Genomic DNA, 27666 nt, shown 5'->3' with positions numbered 1-27666 from the left:
AAATTCCAGCTCAATATGAAAGTGGGCCATTCGTTACTGTAAATGAGTCTCTGGTAGATCTGTCCCTCTCTGAGTATTTTATTCCCAGTCACTGATTGGAATAGAGGCCGTGGATTCCCAGAATGCTGCTGATCCTTTTCTCCATATCCCTGTGTTTTTCCCGGGTCTCTCCCAGTAAGTACAGAATTCATCCTTCCAATCTCACTCTCTTTCTCTGCCACTTTCACTTCTCCAGCTCAGGGTCTGGGCAGCAAATTCCCTGGGATTTTCCTGGGAGTGGGACTGTCTGTGACTGTGGGGAATGTGTGTCGGTATATTGCACTCACAGGGGAGAGCTCACACTCTCTCTGTGTCTCTTTCTCTACTCCTGTCTGTCTCTCCCTCTCTGTCTGTCTCTCTGTCTCTGTCTCTTTTTATCTCTCTCTCTCTACCTCAATCTCTCTCTCTCCCTCTGTCTCTCTCTCTCTCTCTGTCTCATTCTATCTCTGAGTGTGTATCTGTCTCTCTCTCTCTCTCTGTCTCTCTCTCTCTCTCTGTCGATCTCAATCTGTCTCTCTCCCTCTGTCTCTCTCTCTCTGTCTTGTTCTATCTCTGAGTGTGTGTTTCTCTCTCTCTCTCTGTCTCTCTCTCTCTGTCTCTCTCTCCATGGTGCAGTGATATCAACAGAGGACATCATTTGAGCTGAGCAGAGTAAAAGTGAACATAAGAACATTTGCTGCTCACAAACAGTGTGACAATGTGGGACTTGCTGTCCTAACAACATCCACTGGGTGTGTAACAAGGAGAGGGATGTTTACATGGGAAATAATGGCATTACGGAATATGGAGAAAGGAGAGAGAATTGGGATTAGAGTTACAGCTAACATGGCAACAAGAAATCTCAGTGGAGGCTCAATAGGCCATTGTCCGACATTTATTCCCCTGTTCCGACTACCTACCCCGACCTGCTAACCATTAGCTCTTTAACTGACAGTCAGCGTTTCATTCCATTTGTTCGATTGTCAGCGTTTTACGAAGAAATCTGCTTTTTTGCTGGGGATTGGAGACACTCAGACAATAATTTTTCCCGTTGTTCATTGCCCACAAAACTTAAAATGAGCTGTTGGTTTCTGAGAGTCCCAGTTGCAGGCGTTTGTTTAATGTTTGACCCTCAAGAAATTATATATCATGAATAAGCAGCTTCCAGAAAGATTTTCTTTTCCATAAAGGAACTTTCTGCTGCCTGCCCGGCTGTTGTCTTGGATGAAGATTCATCTTCTTCAGTACTGATTGCAGTTGCTTTTTGAGATATGCTCGATGTTCCCTGGTGTGATTACACTAACTGCCTTTATTTCACAATTCCCTGTCATTGATATAACGTGGGGGATTATTGGAGATTGTCACTATCTGGATGGGCTTCAGTTTGATCAGGTGGTACCGTTTGTAAATATTTATTAACCTGTCCCTTTAATCACAGGCAGTAGTTCCTTTACTGCAGTGTATGTGACCATCTCTGGCATGGCTGATCTCCCTGAATATTTCGGTGTGGTGATGATCAATGGTGTTCCAGTGACCTATTACGACAGTGACACCCGCCGGACAGTCTCCCGGCAACAGTGGATGACAGAATCGTTTGATGCAGAATACTGGGAATATCTCACACATCAAGGGAATAAGCACTGCGCCATGGCAAAGGAGAATCTGAACACAATAATGAAGGGGACCAACCAGACAGCCGGTAAGATCAGCGATATCAGGACTCTCCCACTGACTGATCTGTTTAATGGGTGCCAGACAGGTACCCAGCCATAGTTATACTGCACCCTGTGACTCTGGGGTGTACAGTATGTGGGCCAGCCTGGCCGCACTCGTTATACAGGCGCGAAACGGGTGCCTTAGTGTCCAATACGGCGGGCGGGGAACACACGCTAATTCCGCACCGGAAGTGCACCAACCGCCATATTGAATTGGGCTGCCTCAATGCTTGACTCACCATTTAACTCATGGCGCTAATAGGAGCCTTCACCAGTGCTATTTAAAGGGACCATGTAGTACTTAATAGGTTAGTAGCTGGTCTCTCATATCAGGCTGCTGGTTAACTTCTGGGCATTTTCATTCTGACTTCTGAAAACAAGCTTTAGCCGCCTTCAAATCCGTTCTCTGCTGTCACGGGTGGTCTCCTTAGGACTGCCTTTTGGGCTGAGGAGGAGAGGGGGCAACCAAGAAGACAGCAGAGAGCAGGAGTGGCTGGGAGAAGAGGGAGGACTATGCAGGAGGCCATATCCACAGCAGGTATCAGGAAGCTCTTCTCCTACCTCAACTTCACTGAGGAGCAATGCATGAGGTGGCCAAGGAGGCTGTCACTGAGCTACGTCACCTGCTGCAGACCCAACTCCAGCCTCAAACCAGGGCATGGACAGCACCGCCCGTGGCTGTCAAGGTCACCATGGCCTTTAACCTTCGTTCCACGGGCTTCTTTCAGTCTGCAACAGGCAACATCAGAGACATCTCCCGGTTTGCAGTCAACCGTTATATCAGGGAGGTGACCGAGGCTCTACACCAGGAGAAACACTTAAATCTCCTTCCCTATGGACACACAGAAGCAGGGGGAGAGAGAGCACAATGTTTCGCCCACAAAGCAGGCTTCCTCATGGTGCAAGGTGCCATTGACTGCACCCACATGGCCTTGCATGCTCCCCATCAGAACCCTGGAATATTCCTCAGTAGAAAAGGATTCCACTCCCTCAACGTACAGCTGCTTTGCGATCACAGGCATTGCCTCTTGCAGGTCTGTGCCCGCTATCCTGGCAGCAGTTCCATTCCTGCGCCACCTTTATTCTGTGCCACCTTTATTCCAACCAGGTCGTCAGGTCACAGGCTGGCCATTGGGTGGCAAGGGCTATCCCCTCCGGACATGGCTCATGGCTCCAGTCAGGAACCCGCGCAGAGCAGGCCTACAGCGAGGCCCATGCTGTCCCGAGAAACACCATTGAGCAGAGAGTGAGTGTGGCCAGGCTACGTTTCCACTGCCTGGTCCGTTCCAGGGGAGCTTTACAGTAAACCCCTGAGCGGGTATCCAGATTTGTGGTCGTCTGCTGCATTTTCCACATCTTCGCCATCATGAGGGACCAGCCCTTATCACCATGTGGGCACCGTGAGGAGGAGGAGGAGGGGGAGGAGGAAGAGGAGGGGGGAGGAGGAGGGAGGAGGAGGACCATGAAAACCAGAAGCAGTGTTGACCACCAGTGCCCTGAGCTGCCAGGGCACTTAGAGAGTTGCTCGTCCAAAAGTGCTTCATGTGAACCATCCGTCCGATCCCCAATACACCAACAGTCCCTCAATCGTAACACAACGGGGTACAGTAGTGTGGTGGTTATGCTACTGGACTAGTGATCCAGAGAAGGTGAGTTCAAATCCCACTGGGGTAGTTTGTGAATTTGAATTAAGTTTTAAAAAATCAAATAAATCGGGAATAAAAATCTGGTGTCTGTAAAAGTGACCAGGAAGCTGTTGGATTGTAAAATCCCACTGGTTTCACGAATGTCCTTAGTGTCCTAGGCCCAGCCATCTTCAGCTGCTTCATCAATGACCTTCCCTCCATCATAAGGTCAGAAATGGGGATGTTCGCTGATGATTGCACGGTGTTCAGTTCCATTCGCAACCCCTCAGATAATGAAGCAGTCCGAGCCCGCATGCAGCAAGACCTGGACAACATCCAGGCTTGGGCTGATAAGTGGCAAGTAACATTTGCACCAGACAGGTGCCAGGCAATGACCATCTCCAACAAGAGAGAGTCTAACCACCTCCCCTTGACATTCAATGGCATTACCATCGCCGAATCCCCCACCATCAACATCCTGGGGGTCACCATTGACCAGAAACTGAACCAGACCAGCCACGTAAATATCATGGCTACAAGAGCAGGTCAGAGGCTGGGTATTCTGCGGCGAGTGACTCACCTCCTGACTCCCCAAAGCCTCTTCACCATCTACAAGGCACAAGTCAGGAGTGTGATGGAATACTCTCCATTTGCCTGGATGAGTGCAACTCCAACAACACTCAAAAAGCTCAACACCATCTACAACAACAACTTTCATTTATATAGCACCTTTAATGTAGTAAAACGTCCCAAGGTGCTTCACAGGAATGTTATCAAACAAAATTTGACAGTGAGCCACATAAGGAGATATTAGGGCTGGTGACCAAAAGCTTGGTCAAAGAGGTAGGTTTTAAGGAGCGTCTTAAAGGAGGAGAGAGAGGTGGAGAGGTTTAGGGAGGGAATTCCAGAGCTTAGGGCCGAGGCAGCTGAAGGCACGGCCGCCAATGGTGGAGCGATTAAAATCGGGGATGCGCAAGAGGCCAGAATTGGAGGGGCGCAGAGATCTCGGAGAGCTGTAGGGGCAGGAGGAGGTTACAGAGATAGGGAGGGGCGAGGGCCATGGAGGGATATGAAAACAAAATGAGAATTTTAAAATCAAGGTGTTCCCGGACTGGGAGCCAGTGTAGGTCAGCGAGAACAGGGGGTGATGGGTGAACGGGACTTGGTGCGAGTTAGGATACGGGCAGCAGAGTTTTGGATGAGCTCAAGTTTATGGAGGGTGGAAGATGGGAGACCGGCCAGTAGAGCATTGGAGCAGTCAAATCTGGAGGTAACAAAGGCACGGATGAGGATTTCAGCAGCAGATGAGCTGAGGGAGGGGTGGAGACGGGCGATGTTACGGAGGGGGAAGTCGGCGGTCTTGGTGATGGAGCGGATATGTGGTCGGAAGCTCATCTCAGGGTCAAATAGGACGTCAAGGTTGCAAACGGTCTGGTTCAGCCTCAGACAGTGGCCAGGGAGTGGGATGGAGTCGGTAACTAGGGAACGGAGTTTGTGGTGGGGACTGAAGACAATGGCTTCGGTCTTCCCAGTATTTATTTGGAGGAAATTTTTGCTCACCCAGTAACAGTTGTCGGACAAGCAGTGTGACAATTCCGAGACAGTGGAGGGGTCGAAAGAGTTGACGATGAGGTCGTGTGTACCATCCACAGGATGCACTGCACTGGGTGTCATCAGCATACATGGGCACGGATTTGGGAGGCAACCACATATTCAAGGACTTTGGAGAGGAAAGGGAGGGTGGAGATGGGGCGGGAGTTTGTAAGGACAGAGGGGTCAAGGGTGGGTTTTTTGAGGAGTGAGTGATGATGACAGATTTGAAGGGGAGGGGGTCAGTACCTGAGGAGATGGAACCGTTAACAATATCAGCTAACATGGGGGCCAGGAAGGGAAGTTGGGTGGTCTGCAGTTTGGTGGGAATCGGGTCGAGGGAGCAGGAGGTGGGTCTCATGGTCAAGATGAGCTCGGAGAGGGCATAAGGGGAGATAGAAACGAGAGAAAGATGTGAGTTCAGGGCTGGGGCTGGGGGGAACTGAAGGGGAAGTTTGGCTCGGTGGGCTGGGGGAAGGGAAGGAAACGGCAGAGGCACCTGAACGAATGGTCTCAATCTTAGTGAGAAAGAAGTCCGTGAGCTCCTCGCACTTGTTGTTGGAGTTGAGGGTGGAGGAGGAAGGGGAGAGGGGTTTAAGAAGATGGTTTGTAGTGGAGAAGGGAAACTTGGGGTTATCGTTGCATTCCAGGTATTCTGCGGTGAGTGACTCACCTCCTGACTCCCCAAAGCCTTTCCACCATCTACAAGGCACAAGTCAGGAGTGTGATGGAATACTCTCCACTTGCCTGGATGGAGCAGCTGCAGCAATACTTGAGAAGCTCGACACCATCCAGGACAAAGCAGCCCGCTTGACTGGCACCCCATCCACCACCCTAAACATTCACTCCCTTCACCACCGGTGCACCGTGGCTGCAGTGTGTACCATCCACAGGATGCACTGCAGCAACTCGCCAAGGCTTCTTCGACAGCACCTCCCAAACCCGCGACCTCTACCACACGGGCAAGGGCAGCAGGCACATGGGAACAACACCACCTGCACGTTCCCCTCCAAGTCACACACCATCCCGACTTGGAAATATATCGCCGTTCCTTCATTGTCGCTGGGTCAAAATCCTGAATCTCCCTTCCTAACAGCACAGTGGGAGAACCTTCACCACACGGACTGCAGCGGTTCAAGAAGGCGGCTCATCACCACCTCCTGAAGGGCAATTAGGGATGGGCAATAAATGCCGGCCTCGCCAGCGACGCCCACATCCCCAGAATTAATTTTTAAATGTCACCGCCATCTGATTGCGTTTCTTCAGTTCATCCTTGTAGATCTTGCCCTCACTTCACTGCAAATATTAACACCAAACCAAATCCAGAACAAGAAACGAATGATCTAACTCTGTTCCACCTGTGTCTAATATTTAATAGGAATAATACGTATCTCCCTTGTGCCAGCCCTTATTGCTGGTCTTGTGAGCTCCTTTCCCAATCCTAATGCTGCTACGAGGTGTTTCCCCAGTGTGCTGGAGTTTGGGAGTTGGAGGCTGCTGAGCTTCCATTGAGGACACTACAGATGGTGGTGGTGGGCGATGTCGAGCTGCTCTGGGCCTTCAGGGCCCGGTTGTAGACTGCAGCCTCTCGGTGCGGGCCGGGGCAGTCTGGGCCTGGGCTGAGTGGCACTAACAAGGGCACTGGCGGAGTGGGTGGTGGGGGAGCAGGCACATTGTCATCCTGAGAGAGGAGAGCAAGTGCCTCTCACATGGAGCCAAGGCCACTCTGGGACTGGGGCTCAGCACTCCTACAGATACTCGAGAACAGAGTGCTGGAGTGATGGGGCACTCTGGAACCCCCTTTCAACACTGGCCCCCAGAGCCAAGATGGTAGCAGTATGAGTTTCCATGACAGCGGTCTGAGTTTCCATGACAGCGGTCTGAGTTTCCATGACAGCGGTCTGAGCCGCCAGTAGAGGCTCCATCATGATGTGCGCCACTGTTGTGTTCATAGATCTGACCGCTTGGTCCATGTTGGACAGAATGGTCTCCATGCTCTCCGTGAAGCTCCAACACGAGTTGGATCTGGTCTTCTCCAAGCTCTTATTCATTGTGCCCAAGCCTGCTGGCTTGCTCCCCAGTGCACCTAGCATTTCCTGGCAAACGCCCATCAGCTTTCAGTAGCCTGGGCCCTCAAAGTTAGCCTCTGAGCCCCATGCAGCAGAGCTGGTATGTGATCGCGCCCTCTGGTGAGCTGGCGTCCTCACCCCCTCCCCTGGATCCTGCGCACTAGTGTCCGGTGAGTCACCAGGCGAAGACCCCTCCTCTAGCCTAGCCTCTAAAGTACGGGTGGTACCCGACTCTGAGCTTCCTAGGGTCAGATCGAGTGACGATGCATCTTCAAGGGAGGCTGGCCTCCTTTTCCTGAAGTGGCAGAGGGGTTGTCCACATTGTTAGCACCTGAAATGAGACAAGGGTTAGCTTTTGGTCTGAAGGGAGAGCAGAGAGAGGAGTGGGTGGTGAAAACACATGCAGCTTGTCAGCAGAGTGTGTGGGGTGAGAGAAGTAAGAAGAGATAAAGAGGATTAGCAATGTCTCCTCCAGTGTCGCCACTCACCACAGCCATGACTGTTCCCCAGCCCATGGTGACCAGCACACTTTGTTCCACGGGGAAGAGGGGGTGTAGGTGGCATCCTGCCCCAAGTTGTGGTGACCCTCTCCTGCTAGAATGAAGGGAGGGTGTTAGTGACATCCTTGTGAGGTGTTTAGAGAATGTGCCTGTCATGGTGGAATAGTGTGTATGCAGTGTGTGAGATGTGAGGTGTGGGGGCGTAAGGGTGAGAATGAGGAGAAGGAGATGGAGTGAAGTGTGGTGCAGTGATTGTAAGAGAGTGAAGGTAAGTGGGGGAGGGGAAGTATTGTGAGCAGTGAGACTGGAGGTCTGAGCAGAGAGTAAGCGAGCTGTGTTCTTACCTTGACATCTCTGGTGAGGTCATTGAACTTCTTTTGCCAGTGACCTCCTCAGCGACTCCTTCCCACTGGCAGCGGAGGTGTTGCCTGGAGGGCTTTCTGCACCCTGAGGGGAACAGAACATCCTTCCTCCTCGACACCATCAGGACCAGGACCTCCAGTGCAAATTTGGAGACCCTCCGTGCTCTGCCTAGATCTCTTGCAGCCACCTTTTACAATTTCGGCAGTTTTTCTGTTGTCTGCAGGCAGAGTGCACCTCCCCTTTAACAGGTGCTGGCTGCCTTTAAGTGGCATTGGTGAAGCCCAATTTCCCGCCCCCCTCCCGCCCATACAGGCACACAGCCAATGAAAATCTCTGCACACCATGTCTGATTCTAATGAGGCGCCAGCACCAATTTCACGTGGCCCCTGGGTCTGTGTATACACGCACATGCAATGCGATCCCTGCTTCATGTGAGCCCATTTTCAGGTGCAATTTCATAGAATCAGAGAATGATACAGTACAGAAGGAGGCCATTCAGCCCATCATGTCTGAGCCGGCTCTTTGAAAGAGCTCTCCAATTAGTTCCACTCCCCTGCTCTTTCCCCGTAGCCCTGTAAATCTTTCCTCTTCAAATATTTATCCAATTCCCTTTTGAAAGTTATTATTGAATTTGCTTCCACTGCCCTTTCAGGCAGTGAATTCCAGATCAGAACAACTCGCTGCGTAAAAAATTTTTTCCTCATGTTGCCTCCGGTTCTTTTGCCAATCACCTTAAATCTGTGTCCTCTGGTTACCGACCCCACTGGAAACAGTTTCTCCTTCTAATCTGTCAAAACCCTTCATGATTTTGAACACCTCTATTAAATCACCCTGTGGGAACGCATGTTGGCGGTTGCAGAAATGCCTGTCTATTCCCCTGACTATCGAATCCCCTATGACCACTGCATTTCAACACTCCGCTCTGCCCCTGTGCACCGTGCAGTCCTCTGCCCCACGGTGTCGTGGATTTGCTCAAGACTGTATTCCCCCGAGGTGTCATCACCCTCACCAGTATTCACCACTGAAAACAGGTTTGAGAGTGGCCACACTCCCGGAGGATTCCTGCACTGCCTGCCTCTTCCTAACCTGCCAGATGGCCACCCGCTTACTCTCCTCCTGAACTCTCTGCAGCTGCGGGATGACCGCCTCCTGGAACGTACGCTCCAGGAAATTCTCAGCCTCCCGTAACCCTGAGCTCGAGTTTGAGCAACTGGAGGCACTTCCTGCACACGTGATTGTCCAGGAAACTTGAGGAATTCAGGAGCTTCATGGCACAGTATTATAGGCAACGGGTCTCAGCTGTTCCATCATTTTACTTAAAAGTCTATTTACAATATAAGATAGATATATATATCTTATGTTTTATATACATATATTTTTTTAGTTTAGTATCCCCTTACTCCTGTTTATTAATTATGTATACCAGATTTTTATTCAATGCAATTTAGATCCCTTTAATGTTGGTATCCTCTACATAATTAATTTTATTTTTTTCTCCCGAGATTTAATGTTTTTACTTATTTACTGTTACCACTTGGTTTAAATTACTTCGCACTTCCTTCCCCCATCTGCATCGAATTCCCACTCTCACCAAATTCCCATCGTCACTCTGTTTAACAGATTCACCAACTCTCACCAAGCTCTGTGCTCAATAAAGGGACATTTTCCATTCATGATTGATTATTGATTTCTGGTTGGTCACTGACAGGAATTCACATTTTGCAATTGATAAGGAATGTTGAGATCACTGAAGACGGCTCCATTAAGAGATCGATGAGTGTTGCATATGACGGAAAGGATTATATTAGTTTAGAGCCAGACAGAATGAGATGGGTCGCAACCAATCACCTTGCAGTGAAGACCAAGGAGAAATGGGATGCTGATGATTCCTGGAACAAGCATTGGAAATGGCACTTGGAAGAAGAACTTGTTGAGCGTTTAAAATCCCGTTTACACTTTGGAAAGGAATATTTTGAAAAGAAAGGTATTGATTTCAGTTTTTATCCCATTTTCTGATTGAACTTTCTGATCTATGAAACCGTTATCCCATTCCATTCTCTGTCTCTCTATTGTTTGTGTTTCCTCCTTTTCCCCTTTCAGTTCAGCCTGAAGTATTCATCTCCAGAAGTGACCCCAATAATCAGTACAACCCGCCCACTCTCTCCTGCCTGGTTACTGGATTTTACCCTGTAAACATCGAGGTGACCTGGCTAAGGAATGGTGAGCGAGTGTCTGAGAGCCAATCCTCGGGGGTTCGACCGAACCACGATGGGACCCATCAGATCAAGAAAGAGATTGAAGTAAATGCTGGGGATGAGGATCAATACTCCTGTCAAATTGAACACAGCAGCCTGGCAGAGGCAAAGGTCTATCAGTGGGGTAAGGAACTGCACTGGAAGTGTGTAAGAGGGAGTGTGTGGGTGTGTGTGTGTGTGTAAGAGGGTGTGTGTGTGTGTGTGTAAGAGGGTGTGTGTGTAAGAGGGAGTCAGATAATGTCCATGTGAGATATTGATTATGACAGATATGAAAGGCTGGCATTGTGTGTTTATGAAACAGAGGAACAGGAGTAGGCCATTCAGCCCCTTGAGTCTGTTCTGCCATTCAATGAGACCATGACTGATCTGCACCTCTCCTCCATTTCCCCTCCTTTGATCCATATCCCTTGATTCCCTTACCCCACAAACATCTATCGATCTCAGTCTTGAAATTTTCAGTTGTTCCCAGCACCCACAGCCTTTTGGGGAGAGATTTCCTGATTTCCACTCCCCTTTGTGTGGAAAAAGTGCTTTCTGATTTCACTCCTAAATGGCCTGGCTCTAATTTTAAGATTGTGACCCCTCGTTCTGGATTCCCCACCAGAGAAAATAGTTTCTCTGACTCCACCCTATCGAATCCCTTTATCATTTTAAACACCTCATTCAGATCACCCCTCACCCTTCTATATTCCAGGGAACACAAGCCAAGTTTCTGTAACCTGTCCTCAGAATTTAACCCTCTAAGCCCCGGTATCAGTCTGGTGAATCTGCACTGTATCCCCTCCAAGGACAATATATCTTTCATAAGGTGCGATTCCCAGAACTGAACACAATTCTCCAGTTGGAGTCTGACGAAGACTCACATTGAACTCCACCTGCCATAGTTTTGCCCACTCATTTAATCTGTCTGTGTCCCTTTACTGTGTCCCCTAACTGAGTGTCATCTCCAAACTTGGATATACAACTCACTCTGTTCCGTCATCCAATCATTGATAAATATGGTGAAAAGCTGAGGCCCCAGTCCAGATCCCTGGGGAACACCACTTCTCACATCCCACCAATCAGAGCACATTCCCTTTATCCCCACTCTCTGGGGGTGATTTTAACCCCCAACAACGGGTGGGTTGGGGGCGGGTGGGAGTTGAAAATAATTGTTTATTTGGGTTGCGAACGCAAATTTTTCAGACTTTGCATTCCCAGTGGGAAGCCTGGACTTTTTACACACCGATGTTAAACCCGGAAATAAAGCCGGGTTGTGGTTGGTGAAACATGATTTGCCGTCAAGAAATAAGATATAAATAGAGAGAATAGAAACCGATCTGTGAGAACCATCAGTGAGGCTGACTCCTGGACTGTACAATGTAACCCTGGGGATGGGACAAGGAAAAGACACACAGACATCGGGGGGAATGTTAACCTGACTCACCGGGCGGGAGACCCATGGGATGGGCTGGATTCTGACCAATAATACTGACCACTGACTTCAATGGGCAGTAAAATCGGGGCGGGGAGTAAAACCAGCGTTACACCCGATCTCGTCAGTTTCCCCACGGGTGGGTTAGGTTAAAATTTCCCCCAATCAACACAGAACTGGGAATGGTTCCTGGAACAGAGAGAAACAATCCTGATATTATTGAAATGTGTTTCAGAAAGACCGGAAAACAGGGAATCCAATCTGGGAATTATTATCGGATCAGTGATTGCGGCGCTGGCTGTTATAGTGGTGATAATCGGAATAGTCATCTGGAAAAGACAACGGAGAGGTAAGAATCAGAGAGAGGGGAATGGAGAACTGAGGGGACAGAGTGAGTGTGGGAGAGTCTCCAGTACTGGGAGTACAGGGCACTGAGAGAGGAGAGTCAGAGAGAGGGGAATGGAGAACTGAGGGGGACAGAGTGAGTGTGGGAGAGTCTCCAGTACTGGGAGTACAGGGCACTGAGAGGGGAGAGTCAGAGAGAGGGGAATGGAGAACTGAGGGGGACAGAGTGAGTGTGGGAGAGTCTCCAGTACTGGGAGTACAGGGCACTGAGAGGGGAGAGTCAGAGAGAGGGGAATGGAGAACTGAGGGGGACAGAGTGAGTGTGGGAGAGTCTCCAGTACTGGGAGTACAGGGCACTGAGAGGGGAGAGTCAGAGAGAGGGGAATGGAGAACTGAGGGGGACAGAGTGAGTGTGGGAGAGTCTCCAGTACTGGGAGTACAGGGCACTGAGAGAGGAGAGTCAGAGAGAGGGGAATGGAGAACTGAGGGGGACAGAGTGAGTGTGGGAGAGTCTCCAGTACTGGGAGTACAGGGCACTGAGAGAGGAGAGTCAGAGAGAGGGGAATGGAGAACTGAGGGGGACAGAGTGAGTGTGGGAGAGTCTCCAGTACTGGGAGTACAGGGCACTGAGAGAGGAGAGTCAGAGAGAGGGGAATGGAGAACTGAGGGGGACAGAGTGAGTGTGGGAGAGTCTCCAGTACTGGGAGTACAGGGCACTGAGAGAGGAGAGTCAGAGAGAGGGGAATGGAGAACTGAGGGGGACAGAGTGAGTGTGGGAGAGTCTCCAGTACTGGGAGTACAGGGCACTGAGAGAGGAGAGTCAGAGAGAGGGGAATGGAGAACTGAGGGGGACAGAGTGAGTGTGGGAGAGTCTCCAGTACTGGGAGTACAGGGCACTGAGAGAGGAGAGTCAGAGAGAGGGGAATGGAGAACTGAGGGGGACAGAGTGAGTGTGGGAGAGTCTCCAGTACTGGGAGTACAGGGCACTGAGAGAGGAGAGTCAGAGAGAGGGGAATGGAGAACTGAGGGGACAGAGTGAGTGTGGGAGAGTCTCCAGTACTGGGAGTACAGGGCACTGAGAGAGGAGAGTCAGAGAGAGGGGAATGGAGAACTGAGGGGACAGAGTGAGTGTGGGAGAGTCTCCAGTACTGGGAGTACAGGGCACTGAGAGAGGAGAGTCAGAGAGAGGGGAATGGAGAACTGAGGGGGACAGATAGAGTGTGGGAGAGTCTCCAGTACTGGGAGCACAGGGCACTGAGAGAGGAGAGTCAGAGAGAGGGGAATGGAGAACTGAGGGGGACAGAGTGAGTGTGGGAGAGTCTCCAGTACTGGGAGTACAGGGCACTGAGAGAGGAGAGTCAGAGAGAGGGGAATGGAGAACTGAGGGGACAGAGTGAGTGTGGGAGAGTCTCCAGTACTGGGAGTACAGGGCACTGAGAGAGGAGAGTCAGAGAGAGGGGAATGGAGAACTGAGGGGGACAGAGTGAGTGTGGGAGAGTCTCCAGTACTGGGAGTGCAGGGCACTGAGAGAGGAGAGTCAGAGAGAGGGGAATGGAGAACTGAGGGGACAGAGTGAGTGTGGGAGAGTCTCCAGTACTGGGAGTACAGGGCACTGAGAGAGGAGAGTCAGAGAGAGGGGAATGGAGAACTGAGGGGACAGAGTGAGTGTGGGAGAGTCTCCAGTACTGGGAGTACAGGGCACTGAGAGAGGAGAGTCAGAGAGAGGGGAATGGAGAACTGAGGGGGACAGAGTGAGTGTGGGAGAGTCTCCAGTACTGGGAGTACAGGGCACTTAGAGAGGAGAGTCAGAGAGAGGGGAATGGAGAACTGAGGGGACAGAGTGAGTGTGGGAGAGTCTCCAGTACTGGGAGTACAGGGCACTGAGAGAGGAGAGTCAGAGAGAGGGGAATGGAGAACTGAGGGGGACAGAGTGAGTGTGGGAGAGTCTCCAGTACTGGGAGTACAGGGCACTGAGAGAGGAGAGTCAGAGAGAGGGGAATGGAGAACTGAGGGGGACAGAGTGAGTGTGGGAGAGTCTCCAGTACTGGGAGTACAGGGCACTGAGAGAGGAGAGTCAGAGAGAGGGGAATGTAGAACTGAGGGGACAGAGTGAGTGTGGGAGAGTCTCCAGTACTGGGAGTACAGGGCACTGAGAGAGGAGAGTCAGAGAGAGGGGAATGGAGAACTGAGGGGACAGAGTGAGTGTGGGAGAGTCTCCAGTACTGGGAGCACAGGGCACTGAGAGAGGAGAGTCAGAGAGAGGGGAATGGAGAACTGAGGGGGACAGAGTGAGTGTGGGAGAGTCTCCAGTACTGGGAGTACAGGGCACTGAGAGAGGAGAGTCAGAGAGAGGGGAATGGAGAACTGAGGGGGACAGAGTGAGTGTGGGAGAGTCTCCAGTACTGGGAGTACAGGGCACTGAGAGAGGAGAGTCAGAGAGAGGGGAATGGAGAACTGAGGGGGACAGAGTGAGTGTGGGAGAGTCTCCAGTACTGGGAGTACAGGGCACTGAGAGAGGAGAGTCAGAGAGAGGGGAATGGAGAACTGAGGGGACAGAGTGAGTGTGGGAGAGTCTCCAGTACTGGGAGTACAGGGCACTGAGAGAGGAGAGTCAGAGAGAGGGGAATGGAGAACTGAGGGGGACAGAGTGAGTGTGGGAGAGTCTCCAGTACTGGGAGTACAGGGCACTGAGAGAGGAGAGTCAGAGAGAGGGGAATGGAGAACTGAGGGGACAGAGTGAGTGTGGGAGAGTCTCCAGTACTGGGAGTACAGGGCACTGAGAGAGGAGAGTCAGAGAGAGGGGAATGGAGAACTGAGGGGGACAGAGTGAGTGTGGGAGAGTCTCCAGTACTGGGAGTGCAGGGCACTGAGAGAGGAGAGTCAGAGAGAGGGGAATGGAGAACTGAGGGGACAGAGTGAGTGTGGGAGAGTCTCCAGTACTGGGAGTACAGGGCACTGAGAGAGGAGAGTCAGAGAGAGGGGAATGGAGAACTGAGGGGACAGAGTGAGTGTGGGAGAGTCTCCAGTACTGGGAGTACAGGGCACTGAGAGAGGAGAGTCAGAGAGAGGGGAATGGAGAACTGAGGGGGACAGAGTGAGTGTGGGAGAGTCTCCAGTACTGGGAGTACAGGGCACTTAGAGAGGAGAGTCAGAGAGAGGGGAATGGAGAACTGAGGGGACAGAGTGAGTGTGGGAGAGTCTCCAGTACTGGGAGTACAGGGCACTGAGAGAGGAGAGTCAGAGAGAGGGGAATGGAGAACTGAGGGGGACAGAGTGAGTGTGGGAGAGTCTCCAGTACTGGGAGTCCAGGGCACTGAGAGAGGAGAGTCAGAGAGAGGGGAATGGAGAACTGAGGGGGACAGAGTGAGTGTGGGAGAGTCTCCAGTACTGGGAGTACAGGGCACTGAGAGAGGAGAGTCAGAGAGAGGGGAATGGAGAACTGAGGGGACAGAGTGAGTGTGGGAGAGTCTCCAGTACTGGGAGTACAGGGCACTGAGAGAGGAGAGTCAGAGAGAGGGGAATGGAGAACTGAGGGGACAGAGTGAGTGTGGGAGAGTCTCCAGTACTGGGAGCACAGGGCACTGAGAGAGGAGAGTCAGAGAGAGGGGAATGGAGAACTGAGGGGGACAGAGTGAGTGTGGGAGAGTCTCCAGTACTGGGAGTACAGGGCACTGAGAGAGGAGAGTCAGAGAGAGGGGAATGGAGAACTGAGGGGGACAGAGTGAGTGTGGGAGAGTCTCCAGTACTGGGAGTACAGGGCACTGAGAGAGGAGAGTCAGAGAGAGGGGAATGGAGAACTGAGGGGGACAGAGTGAGTGTGGGAGAGTCTCCAGTACTGGGAGTACAGGGCACTGAGAGAGGAGAGTCAGAGAGAGGGGAATGGAGAACTGAGGGGACAGAGTGAGTGTGGGAGAGTCTCCAGTACTGGGAGTACAGGGCACTGAGAGAGGAGAGTCAGAGAGAGGGGAATGGAGAACTGAGGGGGACAGAGTGAGTGTGGGAGAGTCTCCAGTACTGGGAGTACAGGGCACTGAGAGAGGAGAGTCAGAGAGAGGGGAATGGAGAACTGAGGGGACAGAGTGAGTGTGGGAGAGTCTCCAGTACTGGGAGTACAGGGCACTGAGAGAGGAGAGTCAGAGAGAGGGGAATGGAGAACTGAGGGGGACAGAGTGAGTGTGGGAGAGTCTCCAGTACTGGGAGTGCAGGGCACTGAGAGAGGAGAGTCAGAGAGAGGGGAATGGAGAACTGAGGGGACAGAGTGAGTGTGGGAGAGTCTCCAGTACTGGGAGTACAGGGCACTGAGAGAGGAGAGTCAGAGAGAGGGGAATGGAGAACTGAGGGGACAGAGTGAGTGTGGGAGAGTCTCCAGTACTGGGAGTACAGGGCACTGAGAGAGGAGAGTCAGAGAGAGGGGAATGGAGAACTGAGGGGGACAGAGTGAGTGTGGGAGAGTCTCCAGTACTGGGAGTACAGGGCACTTAGAGAGGAGAGTCAGAGAGAGGGGAATGGAGAACTGAGGGGACAGAGTGAGTGTGGGAGAGTCTCCAGTACTGGGAGTACAGGGCACTGAGAGAGGAGAGTCAGAGAGAGGGGAATGGAGAACTGAGGGGGACAGAGTGAGTGTGGGAGAGTCTCCAGTACTGGGAGTACAGGGCACTGAGAGAGGAGAGTCAGAGAGAGGGGAATGGAGAACTGAGGGGGACAGAGTGAGTGTGGGAGAGTCTCCAGTACTGGGAGTACAGGGCACTGAGAGAGGAGAGTCAGAGAGAGGGGAATGGAGAACTGAGGGGACAGAGTGAGTGTGGGAGAGTCTCCAGTACTGGGAGTACAGGGCACTGAGAGAGGAGAGTCAGAGAGAGGGGAATGGAGAACTGAGGGGACAGAGTGAGTGTGGGAGAGTCTCCGGTACTGGGAGCACAGGGCACTGAGAGAGGAGAGTCAGAGAGAGGGGAATGGAGAACTGAGGGGGACAGAGTGAGTGTGGGAGAGTCTCCAGTACTGGGAGTACAGGGCACTGAGAGACGAGAGTCAGAGAGAGGGGAATGGAGAACTGAGGGGGACAGAGTGAGTGTGGGAGAGTCTCCAGTACTGGGAGTACAGGGCACTGAGAGAGGAGAGTCAGAGAGAGGGGAATGTAGAACTGAGGGGACAGAGTGAGTGTGGGAGAGTCTCCAGTACTGGGAGTACAGGGCACTGAGAGAGGAGAGTCAGAGAGAGGGGAATGGAGAACTGAGGGGACAGAGTGAGTGTGGGAGAGTCTCCAGTACTGGGAGCACAGGGCACTGAGAGAGGAGAGTCAGAGAGAGGGGAATGGAGAACTGAGGGGGACAGAGTGAGTGTGGGAGAGTCTCCAGTACTGGGAGTACAGGGCACTTAGAGAGGAGAGTCAGAGAGAGGGGAATGGAGAACTGAGGGGACAGAGTGAGTGTGGGAGAGTCTCCAGTACTGGGAGTACAGGGCACTGAGAGAGGAGAGTCAGAGAGAGGGGAATGGAGAACTGAGGGGGACAGAGTGAGTGTGGGAGAGTCTCCAGTACTGGGAGTCCAGGGCACTGAGAGAGGAGAGTCAGAGAGAGGGGAATGGAGAACTGAGGGGGACAGAGTGAGTGTGGGAGAGTCTCCAGTACTGGGAGTACAGGGCACTGAGAGAGGAGAGTCAGAGAGAGGGGAATGGAGAACTGAGGGGACAGAGTGAGTGTGGGAGAGTCTCCAGTACTGGGAGTACAGGGCACTGAGAGAGGAGAGTCAGAGAGAGGGGAATGGAGAACTGAGGGGACAGAGTGAGTGTGGGAGAGTCTCCAGTACTGGGAGCACAGGGCACTGAGAGAGGAGAGTCAGAGAGAGGGGAATGGAGAACTGAGGGGGACAGAGTGAGTGTGGGAGAGTCTCCAGTACTGGGAGTACAGGGCACTGAGAGAGGAGAGTCAGAGAGAGGGGAATGGAGAACTGAGGGGGACAGAGTGAGTGTGGGAGAGTCTCCAGTACTGGGAGTACAGGGCACTGAGAGAGGAGAGTCAGAGAGAGGGGAATGGAGAACTGAGGGGGACAGAGTGAGTGTGGGAGAGTCTCCAGTACTGGGAGTACAGGGCACTGAGAGAGGAGAGTCAGAGAGAGGGGAATGGAGAACTGAGGGGACAGAGTGAGTGTGGGAGAGTCTCCAGTACTGGGAGTACAGGGCACTGAGAGAGGAGAGTCAGAGAGAGGGGAATGGAGAACTGAGGGGGACAGAGTGAGTGTGGGAGAGTCTCCAGTACTGGGAGTACAGGGCACTGAGAGAGGAGAGTCAGAGAGAGGGGAATGGAGAACTGAGGGGACAGAGTGAGTGTGGGAGAGTCTCCAGTACTGGGAGTACAGGGCACTGAGAGAGGAGAGTCAGAGAGAGGGGAATGGAGAACTGAGGGGGACAGAGTGAGTGTGGGAGAGTCTCCAGTACTGGGAGTGCAGGGCACTGAGAGAGGAGAGTCAGAGAGAGGGGAATGGAGAACTGAGGGGACAGAGTGAGTGTGGGAGAGTCTCCAGTACTGGGAGTACAGGGCACTGAGAGAGGAGAGTCAGAGAGAGGGGAATGGAGAACTGAGGGGACAGAGTGAGTGTGGGAGAGTCTCCAGTACTGGGAGTACAGGGCACTGAGAGAGGAGAGTCAGAGAGAGGGGAATGGAGAACTGAGGGGGACAGAGTGAGTGTGGGAGAGTCTCCAGTACTGGGAGTACAGGGCACTTAGAGAGGAGAGTCAGAGAGAGGGGAATGGAGAACTGAGGGGACAGAGTGAGTGTGGGAGAGTCTCCAGTACTGGGAGTACAGGGCACTGAGAGAGGAGAGTCAGAGAGAGGGGAATGGAGAACTGAGGGGGACAGAGTGAGTGTGGGAGAGTCTCCAGTACTGGGAGTACAGGGCACTGAGAGAGGAGAGTCAGAGAGAGGGGAATGGAGAACTGAGGGGGACAGAGTGAGTGTGGGAGAGTCTCCAGTACTGGGAGTACAGGGCACTGAGAGAGGAGAGTCAGAGAGAGGGGAATGGAGAACTGAGGGGACAGAGTGAGTGTGGGAGAGTCTCCAGTACTGGGAGTACAGGGCACTGAGAGAGGAGAGTCAGAGAGAGGGGAATGGAGAACTGAGGGGACAGAGTGAGTGTGGGAGAGTCTCCGGTACTGGGAGCACAGGGCACTGAGAGAGGAGAGTCAGAGAGAGGGGAATGGAGAACTGAGGGGGACAGAGTGAGTGTGGGAGAGTCTCCAGTACTGGGAGTACAGGGCACTGAGAGACGAGAGTCAGAGAGAGGGGAATGGAGAACTGAGGGGGACAGAGTGAGTGTGGGAGAGTCTCCAGTACTGGGAGTACAGGGCACTGAGAGAGGAGAGTCAGAGAGAGGGGAATGGAGAACTGAGGGGGACAGAGTGAGTGTGGGAGAGTCTCCAGTACTGGGAGTACAGGGCACTGAGAGAGGAGAGTCAGAGAGAGGGGAATGGAGAACTGAGGGGACAGAGTGAGTGTGGGAGAGTCTCCAGTACTGGGAGTACAGGGCACTGAGAGAGGAGAGTCAGAGAGAGGGGAATGGAGAACTGAGGGGGACAGAGTGAGTGTGGGAGAGTCTCCAGTACTGGGAGTACAGGGCACTGAGAGAGGAGAGTCAGAGAGAGGGGAATGGAGAACTGAGGGGACAGAGTGAGTGTGGGAGAGTCTCCAGTACTGGGAGTACAGGGCACTGAGAGAGGAGAGTCAGAGAGAGGGGAATGGAGAACTGAGGGGGACAGAGTGAGTGTGGGAGAGTCTCCAGTACTGGGAGTACAGGGCACTGAGAGAGGAGAGTCAGAGAGAGGGGAATGGAGAACTGAGGGGGACAGAGTGAGTGTGGGAGAGTCTCCAGTACTGGGAGTACAGGGCACTGAGAGAGGAGAGTCAGAGAGAGGGGAATGGAGAACTGAGGGGACAGAGTGAGTGTGGGAGAGTCTCCAGTACTGGGAGTACAGGGCACTGAGAGAGGAGAGTCAGAGAGAGGGGAATGGAGAACTGAGGGGGACAGAGTGAGTGTGGGAGAGTCTCCAGTACTGGGAGTACAGGGCACTGAGAGAGGAGAGTCAGAGAGAGGGGAATGGAGAACTGAGGGGACAGAGTGAGTGTGGGAGAGTCTCCAGTACTGGGAGTACAGGGCACTGAGAGAGGAGAGTCAGAGAGAGGGGAATGGAGAACTGAGGGGGACAGAGTGAGTGTGGGAGAGTCTCCAGTACTGGGAGTACAGGGCACTGAGAGAGGAGAGTCAGAGAGAGGGGAATGGAGAACTGAGGGGACAGAGTGAGTGTGGGAGAGTCTCCAGTACTGGGAGTACAGGGCACTGAGAGAGGAGAGTCAGAGAGAGGGGAATGGAGAACTGAGGGGGACAGAGTGAGTGTGGGAGAGTCTCCAGTACTGGGAGTACAGGGCACTGAGAGAGGAGAGTCAGAGAGAGGGGAATGGAGAACTGAGGGGACAGAGTGAGTGTGGGAGAGTCTCCAGTACTGGGAGTACAGGGCACTGAGAGAGGAGAGTCAGAGAGAGGGGAATGGAGAACTGAGGGGGACAGAGTGAGTGTGGGAGAGTCTCCAGTACTGGGACTGAAGGGGGGAGTGCGGGACTGAAGGGGGGGAGTGTGAGACTGAAGGGGGGGAGTGTGAGACTGAAGGGGGGGAGTGTGAGACTGAAGGGGGGAGTGTGAGACTGAAGGGGGGGAGTGTGAGACTGAAGGGGGGAGTGTGAGACTGAAGGGGGGGAGTGCGGGACTGAAGGGGGGGAGTGTGAGACTGAAGGGGGGAGAGTGAGACTGAAGGGGGGAGAGTGAGACTGAAGGGGGGAGAGTGAGACTGAAGGGGGGAGAGTGAGACTGAAGGGGGGAGTGTGAGACTGAAGGGGGGAGAGTGAGACTGAAGGGGGGAGAGTGAGACTGAAGGGGGGAGAGTGGGACTGAAGGGGGGGAGTGTGAGACTGAAGGGGGGAGAGTGAGACTGAAGGGGGGAGAGTGAGACTGAAGGGGGGAGTGTGAGACTGAAGGGGGGAGAGTGAGACTGAAGGGGGGAGAGTGAGACTGAAGGGGGGAGTGTGAGACTGAAGGGGGGAGAGTGAGACTGAAGGGGGGAGAGTGAGACTGAAGGGGGGAGAGTGGGACTGAAGGGGGGGAGTGTGAGACTGAAGGGGGGAGAGTGAGACTGAAGGGGGGAGAGTGAGACTGAAGGGGGGAGTGTGAGACTGAAGGGGGGGAGTGTGGGACTGAAGGGGGAGTGTGAGACTGAAGGGGGGGAGTGTGGGACTGAAGGGGGGAGTGTGAGACTGAAGGGGGAGTGTGAGACTGAAGGGGGGAGTGTGAGACTGAAGGGGGGAGTGTGGGACTGAAGGGGGGGAGTGTGAGACTGAAGGGGGGAGAGTGAGACTGAAGGGGGGAGTGTGAGACTGAAGGGGGGGAGTGTGAGACTGAAGGGGGGAGTGTGAGACTGAAGGGGGGGGAGTGTGAGACTGAAGGGGGGTGTGAGACTGAGCATTTATTCCACACTCTCCATTTCCCCACCTTGTTGTGTGCTGACTCTCTGATTTTGGGAGATCCCCATTCTCACTGACATTTATTTTTCTCCTGCAGACCGAACAAGTCCGATTTACACAACAGCAGGCAGTAAGTGACGGAGGGGACAGATTGTTGGGGATGAAATGGATAATAAGGGACATTAAGTTGTCGAATTTCATTCTCCGGGGAGTTCTCCAGAAGGAGATTCTCGATCCAGCAGAGAAACAATGTGAAATATTTAATCTGTATTTCCAGAGTTCAGTCCGTTCTTACACTGAAAAAACAACAGCTCGGATAATCCGAGTCATTGTTTTGATGTGTTGGTGAATTATTTTACAATCTGATTTGAACATTAACTGCGCAGAGAAACAAAATGTCCATCAGACAGTTTGATCCATTAATGAGGAAGAATGGATCAATCAGGAAACAGAGATCAGACTGTGAACATCTCCAGTCCCTCACCCCCTCCCCTGGACTCACTGACTCGGGGTGGGGGGAGTTACACAGGAGGGACCCCCTCCAGTCCCTCACCCCCTCCCCTGGACTCACTGACTCGGTGTGGGGGGAGTTACACAGGAGGGACCCCCTCCAGTACCTCACCCCCTCCCCTGGACTCACTGACTCGGGGTAGGGGAGTTACACAGGAGCGACCCCCTCCAGTCCCTCACCCCCTCCCCTGGACTCACTGACTCGGGGTGGGGGGAGTTACACAGGAGGGACCCCCTCCAGTCCCTCACCCCCTCCCCTGGACTCACTGACTCGGGGTGGGGGGGTTCCTCCCCTCAGTGAATATTCTTCCTGTCTGAGGTGGTTTAGTGAATGCTGGGAGATGGTTTAATCTCACATTCTATTTTTATTCTGTTTTTATTTTCACAGCTTCTGAAGTCTCTGATCGCTCTCCTCCGTGAGTCTTTCAGTAAGTAAACTTTCAATTTTCCCGCTGTTGATGTATTTGTGACTGTTTCACCCCCTGACCCTCTCTCACCCTCCCACACACTATTAAACCTGTCACACTCTCTAATTCCCCCCCTGACCCTCTCTCACCCTCCCACACACTATTAAACCTGTCAGACTCTCTAATTCCCCCCCTGACCCTCTCTCACCCTCCCACACACTATTAAACCTGTCAGACTCTCTAATTCCCCCCCTGACCCTCTCTCACCCTCCCACACACTATTAAACCTGTCAGACTCTCTAATTCCCCCCCTGACCCTCTCTCACCCTCCCACTCACTATTAAACCTGTCAGACTCTCTAATTCCCCCCTGACCCTCTCTCACCCTCCCACACACTATTAAACCTGTCAGACTCTCTAATTCCCCCCCTGACCCTCTCTCACCCTCCCACACACTATTAAACCTGTCACACTCTCTAATTCCCCCCCTGACCCTCTCTCACCCTCCCACACACTATTAAACCTGTCACACTCTCTAATTCCCCCCTGACCCTCTCTCACCCTCCCACACACGATTAAACCTGTCACACTCTCTAATTCCCCCCCTGACCCTCTCTCACCCTCCCACACACTATTGAACCTTTGTAAACAATTTTACAACACCAAGTTATAGTCCAGCAATTTTATTTTAAATTCACAAGCTTTCGGAGGCTTCCTCTTTCGTCAGGTAAATGTTCAGGAGCTCCTTGAAGCCTACGCATTTATACATATAGAACAATACATGGTGTTTACAGACTGCCCCTGCAACTGCCCGTTGCCAAGGCAATCACCGTGTTCAGACAGAGAGGTGTCACCTGCAGAACCCCCGAATACACATTCAACAAAAAAACAAACAGGAAAAAAAAACAGAGAGAGGCAGAGACATCCGGAAGGCAGAGAAAGCCAGCAAATGACCCATTATATTAAAAACAGATAACATTTGTTCGCTGGTGGGGTAACGTGTAGCGTGACATGAACCCAAGATCCCGGTTGAGGCCGTCCTCATGGGTGCGGAACTTGGCTATCAATTTCTGCTCGACGATTTTGCGTTGTCGTGTGTCTCGAAGGCTGCCTTGGAGTACGCTTACCCGAAGGTCGGTGGATGAATGTCCATGACTGCTGAAGTGTTCCCCGACTGGGAGGGAACCCTCCTGTTTGGCGATTGTTGCGCGGTGTCCGTTCATCCGTTGTCGCAGCGTCTGCATGGTCTCGCCAATGTACCATGCTCTGGGGCATCCTTTCCTGCAACGTATGAGGTAGACAACGTTGGCCGAGTCACAGGAGTATGAACCATGCACCTGGTGGGTGGTGTCCTCTCGTGTGATGGTGGTATCTGTGTCGATGATCTGGCATGTCTTGCAGAGGTTACCGTGGCAGGGTTGTGTGGTGTCGTGGACGCTGTTCTCTTGAAAGCTAGGTAATTTGCTGCGAACGATGGTCTGTTTGAGGTTGGGTGGCTGTTTAAAGGCGAGTAGTGGAGGTGTGGGGATGGCCATAGCGAGGTGTTTGTCCTCATTGATGACATGTTGAAGGCTGCGGAGAACATGGCGTAGTTTCTCCGCTCCGGGGAAGTACTGGACGACAAAGGGTCCTCTGTTGGTTGCGTCCCGTGTTGGTCTCCTGAGGAGGTCTATGCGATTTTTTGCTGTGGCCCGTCGGAACTGTCGATCGATGAGTCGAGCGTCATATCCCGTTCTTACTAGGGCGTCTTTCAGCGGCCAAGGCGGCCTTCGAGACACACGACAACGCAAAATCGTCGAGCAGAAATTGATAGCCAAGTTCCGCACCCATGAGGACGGCCTCAACCGGGATCTTGGGTTCATGTCACGCTACACGTTACCCCACCAGCGAACAAATGTTATCTGTTTTTAATATAATGGGTCATTTGCTGGCTTTCTCTGCCTTCCGGATGTCTCTGCCTCTCTCTGTTTTTTTTTCCTGTTTGTTTTTTTGTGGAATGTGTATTCGGGGGTTCTGCAGGTGACACCTCTCTGTCTGAACACGGTGATTGCCTTGGCAACGGGCAGTTGCAGGGGCAGTCTGTAAACACCATGTATTGTTCTATATGTATAAATGCGTAGGCTTCAAGGAGCTCCTGAACATTTACCTGACGAAGGAGGAAGCCTCCGAAAGCTTGTGAATTTAAAATAAAATTGCTGGACTATAACTTGGTGTTGTAAAATTGTTTACAATTGTCAACCCCAGTCCATCACCGGCATCTCCACATCATGACTATTAAACCTGTCAGACTCTCTAATTCCCCCCCCCCTGACCCTCTCACCCTCCCACACACTATAAAACCTGTCACACTCTCTAATTACCACCTTAAATGTACCATTAATATTTATCTCTTTAAATGTCCATTAATGTTTGGTGATCACAATCACTGTTACACACTCACCAAGCTGTATATAAACCCCACTGTCACACCCTGACCAAGCCGATAGTGTCAGTCCCAGTATTAAATGTTTAACCCTTCCTTTCCCATTCCTCAGGCTGGCTTTAACCGATTGCCTTGTGCCTCTCCATTCCTTCCCTCGTCAGTTCACTGTAAACCACTGCAGGATGTTCACAGAGCCTTGTTGCTGGGTAACTGGACTCACCTGTACTAGTGTGAAACGTGCCCATCATCGTCACTCCTCCTTCCATATCGCAGAAGACACACAGAATATCAGCTCATTTCCTGCAGTGAGTCCTTTGATGATGGAGACCTATATTTGCTGTGAATGAGTGATTACAGATTGAACAGTGGGTCACCGATACACCCGGTCGGGAATCTGGATTTTTCAGCCGAGATACCCTCAGCTGCCGTTTCCATTGAGCATCAGCAATGTGATGGGCCTGATAGTGGGAGGGGTCTTCATGGATGGTTCCTCCCCAGGCTTCTTATCTTCAGCAACTTGTTCCCATTTATGGACAACTATTTTGTACAGTTTCAGAGTTGCTTTTAAGCAGTCTTTGTGTCCCTTTTGCTGAACATCACAAAATCGTTTAACAGTTGACAACGTGCGATAAAAGAACATCTTCAGGATTTGATCATCAGACACTCGCACCACATGAGCTGACCATTGTAGCCGTGTCCTCACCATCAGAGCATCGATACTCGGCATCTCAGCTTTTTGAAGGACTTTGGTGTCAGGGATCTTCTCCTGCAATCTGATCTTCATTAGTCGTCTCAGGGAGCTGAGGGGAAAGTGAGTCCCTTTCTTAATGTGACGTGAATATATTGTCCAAGTTTCACAGGCAGAAAACAGGGTCTTTTGTGGGGAGACATATCCAGACAGAGCGAGATACAAATAGGAAGATAGATAAAGGAACACAGAGAGACGTAGATACAATGTGAGATACATGAGTATATACACAGACATAAACTAATGGATAGAGAGAGATCAATACAGACAGATATAGATACAATGTGAGATACATCAGTATATACACAGACATAAACTAATGGATAGAGAGAGATCGATACAGACAGATATAGATACAATGTGAGATACATCAGTTTATACACAGACATAAACTAATGGATAGAGAGAGATCTATACAGACAGATATCGATACAATGTGAGATACATCAGTTGAGACACAGACACAAAACCTGGAATTTAATCTCCCCAATTGATACCAGTCTCAGGCTCTGATCTCAGCTATAATTTGACAATGAGTAACCCAGTTAATGGTGAATTCCAGTGAGACACTGAGCTGTCTTTACAATCTCTGTCACTCATTTCCTGAACTAACTCCGTCTGTTCATTATTTATTATTCAAATTCGCTGGGTGACACTGTCAGTAACTTTATCTCTTATTATTTCAATACTCAATGTTTCACTTTAAGTGGTGATAATTGTGTCTTGGAATCAATAAATATTTGTTGATTGATGACTTGTTGTCTGAATCCTTCTTTGATGATTTGGCAAGAAAGGGTTAATTCATTCACTCAGCAGCTTGTGGGTCTTGTAATCGGCAGCTGGTGAGGTCAACTCAAAGTTAATCACAACTGGGTGATGGAAGGCCGTCCATGGGCCAAACTGAAGCCCCATTCAGTCCGAGACCTCGGCTGGATGGTCAACCCATGGACCCCAGTGTTCTTACTAGAACTGTGTCCGGGTCTGGTCACTGAGACACAGGGGAGACACTCAGACACTGGGGGCAGTGCAGAGAGGAGCCACCAGGCTGGTCCCCCGTGTCAGGGCTCTGAGTTATGAGGAAAGACCAGAGAGACTTGGGCTCTTCAGCCTGGAAAGGAGGTGCCTGAGAGGTTTATAACACATGAAACAATCGGGAAAAGGGAAATCGGAGAATTACTTTAAACTAAACTGTGGGAGTGGGTCATATTTAAACCATGTGAACCCCTCAATTAGAGTCCAGGCTGTGACTCACACTCAGGTATCCACCTCCCCTCACTCTGCCCCTCCTGTTAGTTTGACCCTCTCCCCTCACTCTCCTCCTGTTAGTTTGACCCTCTCCCCTCACTCCCCCCCTGTTAGTTTGACCCTCTCCCCTCACTCTCCCCCTGTTAGTTTGACCCTCTCCCCTCCTGTTAGTTTGACCCTCTCCCCTCACTCTCCCCCTGTTAGTTTGACCCTCTCCCCTCACTCTTCCCCCTGTTAGTTTGACCCTCTCCCCTCACTCCCCCTCCTGTTCGTTTGACCCTCTCCCCTCAGTCTCCCCTGTTAGTTTGACCCTCTCCCCTCACTCTCCCCCTGTTAGTTTGACCCTCTCTCCTCACTCTCCCCCTGTTAGTTTGACCCTCTCCCCTCACTCTCCCTCTGTTAGTTTGACCCTCTCCCCTCACTCTCCTCCTGTTAGTTTGACCCTCTCCCCTCACTCTCCTCCTGCTCCGTGTGTTTCTCCTCTGTGAATTCCCTTGTGATATTCCCTATATTAAAGGTTGTGTCTAACTGTTCCTGTTTGTGGTCTAACTCCAGCCCAGAGCAGAGTCAGTTTCACAGTTCCTGGGGATGGCCCGTTCTCAATGTGTTTCCTGTGAGTGGGGAGCCCAGGATCCCACTCTCTCCTCCCTTTAAAATGGACCTGGTGTCGGAGGCCTCTTCAATCTCTCTCTTCGACTCGGTTTCTCAGCCTGTCTGAGTTTGATCGTCCTGGTAACTGGTGACTGGTGACTGTTTCTCCATTTAATTGGTTCTATTTCTGTAAAATACCCAATCATTGACCCTCAGACTCTGCACTTTGAGTTCAAGGAAGTGAAGAAAGTTTGAGATAAACAGTAAAATGGAGTCTGAGAGATTCTTGTTTTGTTTGTGTTTTGTTCAGTCAATAAACGCTCGATCGGTCCCTCTCTGAGTATTTTA

The 27666-nt window shown here is 51.7% G+C and overlaps 1 protein-coding gene across 12 annotated transcripts; it reads left to right on the top strand.

Moving 5' to 3' along the window:
- Positions 1-27649, top strand: LOC137310510 (class I histocompatibility antigen, F10 alpha chain-like). 12 transcript variants are annotated; one of them, XM_067978270.1, is made up of 8 exons: positions 1-174; positions 1457-1717; positions 9589-9864; positions 9981-10259; positions 11785-11898; positions 21494-21526; positions 22295-22322; positions 27283-27649. In XM_067978270.1, the coding sequence occupies exons 1-8, from the start codon at positions 123-125 to the stop codon at positions 27443-27445; spliced, it is 1206 nt and encodes a 401-aa protein (XP_067834371.1). In that variant the 5' UTR covers positions 1-122; the 3' UTR covers positions 27446-27649. The 12 variants fall into 12 exon arrangements, with proteins under 12 accessions (XP_067834371.1, XP_067834381.1, XP_067834379.1 ...); XM_067978272.1 differs by lacking the exon at positions 27283-27649 and adding an exon at positions 25041-26236 and having other exon boundaries at positions 3-174; XM_067978276.1 differs by having other exon boundaries at positions 4-174; positions 22295-22334; positions 27283-27347.
- Positions 27650-27666: the final 17 nt, after the last annotated feature.

Source organism: Heptranchias perlo, unplaced genomic scaffold, assembly GCF_035084215.1.
Source record: "Heptranchias perlo isolate sHepPer1 unplaced genomic scaffold, sHepPer1.hap1 HAP1_SCAFFOLD_256, whole genome shotgun sequence".
Lineage (NCBI taxonomy): Eukaryota > Metazoa > Chordata > Chondrichthyes > Hexanchiformes > Hexanchidae > Heptranchias > Heptranchias perlo.
This window is presented reverse-complemented; position numbering and strand designations above follow the sequence as displayed.

Coding starts and splice junctions, on each gene's coding strand:
- LOC137310510 (XM_067978268.1), top strand. CDS start 123: ATGCTGCTGATCCTTTTCTCCATATCCCTGTGTTTTTCCCGGGTCTCT. Junction 175..1,456: donor TTTTTCCCGGGTCTCTCCCA/GTAAGTACAGAA, acceptor CTTTAATCACAG/GCAGTAGTTCCTTTACTGCA. Junction 22,323..24,846: donor GTCTCTGATCGCTCTCCTCC/GTGAGTCTTTCA, acceptor CCCATTCCTCAG/GCTGGCTTTAACCGATTGCC.